The sequence below is a fragment of the Lynx rufus genome, unplaced genomic scaffold, assembly GCF_022079265.1.
Source record: "Lynx rufus isolate CCGP_SWC_20201006 ecotype Redwood Valley unplaced genomic scaffold, mLynRuf1.p SCAF_2, whole genome shotgun sequence".
Classification (NCBI taxonomy): Eukaryota; Metazoa; Chordata; class Mammalia; order Carnivora; family Felidae; genus Lynx; species Lynx rufus.
Window position 1 is genome coordinate 221,470,990 of NW_025814834.1, and position 8,190 is coordinate 221,479,179.

An 8,190-nucleotide genomic window follows, 5' to 3' on the forward strand; every position below is an offset into this window, starting at 1 on the left:
CCGTCGCCGGCCGCACTGTGGCCACGCCCACCCGCCGCGGGAGGCCGGGCGGCCCTGGCACGAGCAGCTGGAGCCGCGGGCAAGGCCAACGTGCACACGCGGCCGGCCCCGCGCGGGGCCTGGAGCGCAGCCGCGGCCCCAGCACCCAGGGCAAGCGGTGACTGCCCGGCGCCCTCCGTGCCTGCGGTGAGGGGCACGGTGCCCCAGCCCTGTAGACGCGTTTACCTGTCTGCACCCTCTCCAAACATCCCAGTCAGCTGTCCATGAGCTTCAGACTTGAGCTAAGTAAACGCTTCAAAGAAGCCATCTGCCTTGTCTGTTGGGGGGGGGGGGGAGGGAGGGGGGGGCCGAGCCCCTGTCTGTACGCGCCGCTGACTGTTCGGGGACAGCATCTGGCTGGGCGCTGACTGCTGGTGGCCTTGGGCAAAACAGCAGCCAGACAGGGAAACAGCAGGGCACCCTGCAGAGGGAGGGCCACGCCTGGTGAGCCCCCCAGGGTCTCTGTGCCAGGACGCCCCCAAATACTGGCCCTCAGGGACCACGGGTTCAGATGGGAGGAGGGGCCACTGACTCAGGAGCTGGCTGAGGTCAGGAGGTGGGCCGAGGGAACCGGGGAGCCATAGATCAGAATCTACGCTTCGGGTTTTATGTAACTAGAGGCCGGTGGCGGGGTTAAACCACAAAGGGACACTGTCACCTGCTCTGATGTTTTAAAGACCCCCAAGAGTAGTACCAAACGGGGCAGGGGGGGAAGGTGGGAGGAAGTTGGGAGGCCAGCTAGGAGGCCACTGTGGTCATCCTGGCCAAGGCGAGGGGGGCGGGTAGAGGGGTGGTGCTGAGGTCATCTGAACGTACCCAGACCAAAGAGCCCCAGGCACAGTGGGCAGGGGCAGGTTTCCGCTCTGGACACTAGGTTCCAGGTGCCTGTCACATCCCCCCAAGGAATGGTGGGGGGGGGTGGCGGAGCTGGACGAACCAGCTGGGCCAGGCCAGCCACCCCAGTCGGGTGCAAATGACAGATCTCATCGGAGAAGGTCCTTCCAGCCGACTAGCGCCCTCCCTAGGCCTCACTGTCCACCGTGCCCAGCAGCTGCGGGGCAACATCTCCCTGGACACCCACCCAGTATGAGCTCTGACCTGACCATATCCTCATCTCCCGCACCCTGCGCGGTCCTGCGACCCCTGACCCTCCTGTGCCAAAGGCCTGAGGCCCTCGGGGAGGCTGCAGGGCCATTTCCTCCCCTCTGCCGGCCCCTCCCAAGGAAGCCTGCAGGCCCACGTCCCCTGCGAGGACGACGGGATCAGAGCCAATGAAGATAAACACCGCCCAGAAACGAGTTTAATGCTCATTGTCACAGAGGCCCAGGCAGAGTTTGGTGCCCCAGTCCAGAGATTCCAGAAAGATTCTTCACATCCAGCTCCCAGTGTTCAAGGCAGCAGACGCCTCCCAGGCCCTCGGAGGCCTTGGTCTTCACCTTGTGCACGCCCCCTCAGCACACTGTGGGCACAGCAGGGTCCCCGTCAGGCCAGCCGCACTCCCCAGAGTCCAAAGCAGCTGGTCCCACCAACCAGCAGTCTGGGGCCTCTAGACACTCCCCTCTATTCGGGACACAGGAGGTCAGCCACCAGGACCACCCTAACACTGGCTGTGGTCACCTTGGGCAAACTGTGACCCTCCCCAGGCTGAGAGGACGGGCAGCCCCCTGCCCTCTGGGGAGAGCCCTGCTGTGCCAGGCCGTCTGGCCACCCTTGCCCCTGGTTCCCCACTGTCCTCAGCCTGTTTCCCCCTGCACAGTGGGGTGACAGTGACATCCTGGGCTGCCACGAGCGCAGAAGTACGTCAACCCTGCAGGTGCAGCCTGGCACCTGGTCGTACCCAGCACTCAACCCAGGGGAGCTGCTGCCCTTAGCGGGCGGCGTGCTCCCCAGGCCCAAGCTCACCTGGGGCGCCTCGCTGGCACAGCCCTCCGCCGGGATGCCCAGGGCCTGCAAGATGCTCTCCCGGGGGACATAGTCTCCCGGAGACTTCTGGACGAAGTGCAGCAACACTCTGTCACCACCTACAGCGGTGGGGAGGCGGTCAGGATGCCCCTGCGTGCTGGGAGGAGGGAGACACCCCTCGCTGTCCGAGACTCCACCTGGTTACCCTGACAAGGGAGCCGTCCTGGCCACAGCCCACCCAGCACAGAGAAGACTTGACAAGGTCAGGAAGCCAGAGGAAGGGAGGCAGAGAGGGTCGGGGCATGCCACCAAGTTCAGCCAGACCTTCCCAGCCCAGGATGTGACCTCGGCCCCCCATGCAACCAGGCGTCGGCCTCTGACACCCCTTTCCCAGCCCACCTTTGGTGACCGCCAGGAGCCCTCCGCTCTGCAGCAAGTCCCCGGACAGGTTCCCCTGGATGCCAGCAGCTTTGGCCTGGAAGGAGGGAGGCAGGTCCGGGTCAGCCCTACAGGGGAGCCCCACCACCTCAAGTCCCACCCGTCCTCGGCCATCACAAACCTTGAGGGCCACATCGCGCACGGGCTTCCCCAGGGCGGCCGGCAGGATGTTCAGGCTGTTGTACCTGTGAAGACACAGCTGGCTAGTCCGGGCCCCGGCTCGTCGGCGAAGACTTGCCCAGCAATTCTATCCCCAGTCTCTACGAGATACACCCACCAGATTCTCACAAGCATCTCACCAGGGACTCGGGGCAGGGCTGGGGGGGGGGGGCGCATGGGGCAGCCAGCCTGGGGGCCGGTAGGCCTGGGGCCCCGCAGAAGATTTGGGGAGTGTGGGCTGGACCCCCGGCTGGGTGAGCCCAGAGATCTGACTCAGCTGGGCACCACTAGTCAGGCCAGGCAGCCAGCCTACGACACAGGCACGCGAGGTGGCCGGAAGGGGGGTAGATCTTGGGTGAGGGGCCTAACCAACAGCCGTAACGGACACCCAGCACCCAAGAGAGAGTCCTTAGAAGGACCGACCGAGCAGTGGATGCCCCCAGAGCCTCATGCCCAGGAAGAGGGCAGCAGGGGGAAGAGGAATGAGAAGAGGCGGCTGCCCCGCCCGCTCACCGCTTGAAGCCCAGCTCCTTGTAGAAGCGCTTGCTCTCATCCAGGTAGAGCTCTGGAAAGCAGAAGCCACAGGTGTGCACTCACCTCCCCCCCCCCCCGGCTCACCTGCCTGCATCCAGCCCCCCGCTCCCCTGGCTTGCCCACCCAGGACGTAGGAGCAGAGGACTGAGTGTCCCCACTGTTAGCGGAGGGGCAGAGGCCCAGAGGTGGCAGGAAAAGGGAGGCACGGGGCTGGCCTGGACTCTGCCCCCGGGCCCAGGGCTCTGGGAGGGCATATCCTGAGTGCCAGGGAGAGGGATCTAGCAGGGTGGGCTCCTGTCCCAGCCGTACTCCTTCAGGCTCCTGGGAAGGCGGGGTCTTGCTGCCACCCAGTAGAGACCCTCGGGGATTCGAGGCCAGCATCACCGCTGGGCCCTGCCTCTGTCCAAGGTGGGAGGGACATCGTGCCTGAGGGACACAGGTAGGGGCAACAGGTGGAGAGCCCCGGAGACATGACTGGAGCTCCAGGAGACAGAAGGGTCAGGCCTGGGCAAGCAGGGGATGGCCACTGCCCAGAGCTTGGGAAGGGTCTCGAGGTAGCTGGTGGGGCTACAGTGGGAGGAAGGGAGGGGAGCACAAGCACCTCCCGCGAAGTAGCCGCCTTCCAGGAACTCCTGCAGGCCCAGGGCCTCGGGCCCCACGCCCACCAGACGCACGCCGTGCTGGTCCAGTAGCCCCCTGAGGCTGCTGAGGTCCCGGGCGATCCAGCGACACACCGAGCAGCCGAAGCGCCGCAGGCCAGCCACCACGCACGCCTGCTCCAGCCACAGACTCCGCAGCTCCACTGCCTGCGCGGGGCGGGCGAGGGGCGCCGATGGACCACCTCCCACGCGCGTCCGTGCCCCCAGCCCCGCACCGCGCAAGCCCGGACTGCGCCCCCAGCCCCACGACCCGAAGCCCGCCGCGCATGCCACTGCCAGGGCGCCTGGGCTGGTGCCAGGGGCCCACCCACCGCCCTGCGCTCGTCCGGCCTGACCTCCCCGGTCACCGCATGCTTCAGGACACACGCGCCCACGCGGGCAAGGTCCACGGCGCTCATGTCCACTTGCCACCGTGCTCTTGGGCTGCGCGCCCGGCTCCCAGCCGGCTTGGCCACGCCCCGCCCGTGCCCCGCCCTCCTGCGGCTTCTCGTCCAGGCCGCGCCCCCAGGTCACCTCTCCTCTTGCCGGCCCCTCCCCCAGACGCCCGCTCCTCTGCCGGCCCCGCCCCCAGGCCACCTCCCCGCTGCCGGCCCCGCCCCCAGACCGCCTCTCCCCTGCCGGCCCCGCCCCCAGGCCGCCTCTCCGCCGCCGCCCACAGCAGCGGCCCGGGCCGCGCTTTGTCACTTGTTTTGCATATGCATAAGCCTGTCGGCCAATGGCGTCGCTGCGCTGGCTGCCGGAGAAGCTGGGCGGTTGGGCAGCGGACACGTGGTGCGCCTGCGCACAGCGCTGCCCCACGTGGGGGCGGGCTCCGTTTTGCCCGGCCAGGTGCAGAGCCGGAGAGCGGCCGCAGTCCCCTGATCCTAGGTCCCGAGTTTGGGGTCCGGGGCGGGCGGGAAGGCGGGAGCGCGAGCGGGACAGCGGCTACCTAGTGCCCGGTTTGCAGGGCAGGGTTAAGGTGAGTGCGGTGAGCACTCGAGTCCCGGCTCTGGGGCCCGGGCCTCGTCCTATAGGCAGAGGAGCCCAAGGGCTTAGCATTTACCCTTATCTTATTTGAGCTTTAAAATCCACGCGAATGCTTCGCTTTCTCAATTAGATATCTGCGTTGGCTTTAATCATAATGCTGGTAATTTCTTAAAGCAAAGTCTTCTTTTAGCCGCCAGACTTTGGGTAAAATAGACCTGAAAGAAGTAAGAGCAGTTTACTACGTGCTTTGCGACTTTGTTTATTGCTCACCGCAGTCTTGTGACACCTGTGATCACCCGGTTTTACCGATAAAGGCCCGAGACATTGGCGTGAGAAATGAAGCCAAGACTTAACCCGGATAATGGGACACGCAGATCTGTCTGGGCCCCAGCCCTCGGCCTCACTCCCCAGGTCCCACAGAGAGCCCCTGGACCAGGCTGGAGACCTCGGAGTCTCCCAGGTTCGGGAGAGTCATTTAAGGCGTTAAATGTGTGGTAGGTGGTGTTAATCATCCTGTAGACTTTTGTTTAGTAAGCAATCAGGTAGTTGGTAAGAGGCACTTTTACGGCAACAGAAAATAGAGTAATGGTTAGAGCAAATTATAAACCCAGTGTCTGAGTCTTGCGTGCTGCCAGTGAGATTTGCAGATGTCAGGCTTGGAGTGGGAACAGGCAGGAATCAGATGGATTTGTCTGGTTTGTAACCCAAATGCCTCTGGAGGTCCTTGTGAATGGCCCACCGAGCAACGGGCACAAAGATTGTATGTGAGCCTTCTGGCAGTTTCTCTGAAGTTTACCTCAAGGTGTCCAGCTTTGGCAAACAACAGACACTTAAAGGCAACCAGGAGTTTAACGTCTGCAAAGATGTGTTACTGAAACATAATTTTTCTCTCCCAAATCACCCTTATTTCCAGAGATAGCCAGATCAAGACTAATTTGTTTGTAGAACGAGTCCAGTTTTAGCAAACTTGGCCTAATTATTTACATACGCTCAGCAAGAAGAGCAGATTGATAATATAAATCTTTTAAAATTTGCTGTGCTGGGACTTTTTATAGGAAATCTCAGCTGAACTTCCGGTAACCTCTCAAGGCCGAAGCCAAGCCAAATACTTACTATCAGACAGGCCTGCGATACCTGTCGATTTGGGTAGATTCGTCTTCACGAGGTCCCCAAGATCTCCTGAGGTTCCGGCACCTGCCAGGAGGTGACCTTCTTTACTCACCCGGTGAGGCTGCTGGGAACTCTAAGCAAAGTGTCAGGCCAACATTTCCGTGTTTCGTGAAGTCAACCTCAATTCCTTTAAGCTGTTTGGTCATATCTGAGTCTATGCATCTCTCTCTGAAATATGACTTTCCAGTTGCATTTGTTTAAAAAGTCCAAGAGCACTTTTATCATAAAGATATAAGTCTCTTTGAAGATGAAACTCATTTGGTAAATTGCAAAAGACAAATGCAGTTGACAAGGGAATTCAGTTATTTCTGCAACATAACATTTCACCAGTTAGAATGTTAAGGGATGACCTTATTATCAACACAAATTAAAACGGCAGGAATTTCATATAGTATATTTGAAGTTTTAGCACTTACCCAGGCAATACAACCTAAGATTTATCATTACTTGTTTGACAGGGCTTTCCAAGTAACTTAACATACCAAATAAGCAAGCCCAATTGGTCAAAAGGACTTCATTTACAATTTAAATCTTGGGGAAGTTTGTTAAAAACTTCAGAAAATTATGAAGCACGTGCCTAGATAGGATTACAGATCGTTATAAAACTTAAAACTTTATTTATTTATTTAACCAAGGTGGCAATAAGAGATTCCAAAGGCAAATATGTAGGGTTGGGTAGTGGTTAGCAAAACTCAGCTCCTTTAATATTGATGAGTTTTAGTTATTAAGTAACCAAAGACTCAATAAAGACAAAGCGTAAAAACCTTGATTTTCCAGGGAGACAAAAGAGAAAAAAACCCTTGGGGCGCCTGGGTGTCTCAGTCGGTTAAGCGTCCGACTTCAGCTCAGGTCACGATCTCACGGTTCGTGAGTTCAAACCCCGCGTCGGGCTCTGTGCTGACAGCTCGGAGCCTGGAGCCTATTTCAGATTCTGTGTCTCCCTCTCTCTCTGCCCCTCCCCCGCTCACACTCTGTCTCTCTCTCTCAAAAATAAAAATTAAAACATCTTAATAAAAATAAATAGAGAGAAAAAATCCTTTTATTACATTTTTTTAATCAAGAGCAGACCAACAATCCAAGAAAACTTTGTCTTTAAACAGAGAGAAAAGCAGAATTTTAATGTTATACCGGTGTACTTTTATTTTTTTAATATTTATTTATTTTGAGAGAGAGAGGGAGAGAGCTCAAGTGCGGGAGGGGCAGAGAGAGAGGGAGAGAAAGAATCCCAAGCAGGCTCCACAGGCTGTCAGCACAGAGCCCGACCACGTGGGGCTCAATCCCTGAGCTGTGAGATCATGACCTGAGCGGAAATCAAGAGTTGGGCGCTTAACGGAGTGAGCCACCCCGGCGCCCCCTACCAGTATCCTTTTAAAATATATTTAGGGGCAAAATGAACCGTCATTTCAAGGAATCCCTTCGCCAACAATTTGCGACAGAGAGAACACGAGCTTATTTGACCTTCGGTAAACCTAGGTAGACAAATTTTCATATTTATGTTGATGACTCTAAAGACATGTCTGTCATAATTGAGCCAACAAATTAGTGTAAATGCCAAATGCGTTCCACCTGTGTGTCCCCCGCTGTCGATTTTTCCCTGGGGCTCCCGTAAAGGGGGTGCCCTTCGCTCCTGGACACTGAGGAGGAGGGGCCGGTGGCCCCCGAGGCACCCAGAATGGTACAGGAGCCGGCTATGCAGGCCGCACCCAAGGCGGTGCACAGACAGGAGGAGGGGGAGGGGAAGGGGGAAGAGGTGGGGTGCAGGAATGCTGGAAGCTGGAAAAAGCCCAGAGGACAGAGAAAGAGGCCTCCCGGTCCCCAAGCCTGTCAGCTCGGACATATGAGCGGATGCAGATTATTTTTTCGTCCACGAGCAAGTGGAAATGGGTAGTTGTGCCGGGCCTGAGAAGACGGGGAGCTTCCCTGAAACAAAAGGAGTTTCAGCAGCTGCTTGGGAATTTTCCATAAAGTCCCTGTCCCTGGATAGACTAACCAGAGCCAATTGGCTCCAGTTATCGCACTCAGTAACCCCGGGAATGGAGGAGGGAGAGGCCCCCACACACAGCTAGAATAACCTGAGTCTGTCAGGAGGAACAGTGAGAGTGTCAGAGACCCTTTCGTTAGGGATGGCCTGTGCTTCCTCCAGCAACCTGGGTTTTTCCAGACGAGGCCTGTTCAGACAACCATCCAGTATATCAGGAGGGAGTTCATCAGCCTGGTTAGTGGCCAAACACATTCTGCAAGAGGCCCTTCGATCAGGGTCGTGATTTAGGGCCATGCAGGGCTGGACACAGGGTGCCTCAGACCATTTGCCCCGTTTCCTGCA

At 58.3% G+C, this 8,190-nt stretch overlaps 1 protein-coding gene across 1 annotated transcript; it reads right to left on the minus strand.

Annotated features, from left to right (window-relative positions):
* Window positions 1-1,333: 1,333 nt before the first annotated feature.
* On the minus strand, window positions 1,334-4,162 carry PRXL2B (peroxiredoxin like 2B). Its single transcript, XM_047085324.1, has 7 exons — window positions 4,067-4,162; window positions 3,674-3,878; window positions 3,052-3,103; window positions 2,501-2,564; window positions 2,341-2,416; window positions 1,942-2,060; window positions 1,334-1,498 (listed from the first exon to the last, which is right to left on the minus strand). The coding sequence occupies exons 1-7, from the start codon at window positions 4,127-4,129 to the stop codon at window positions 1,472-1,474; spliced, it is 606 nt and encodes a 201-aa protein (XP_046941280.1). The 5' UTR covers window positions 4,130-4,162; the 3' UTR covers window positions 1,334-1,471.
* Between the last annotated feature and the right edge of the window lie 4,028 nt (window positions 4,163-8,190).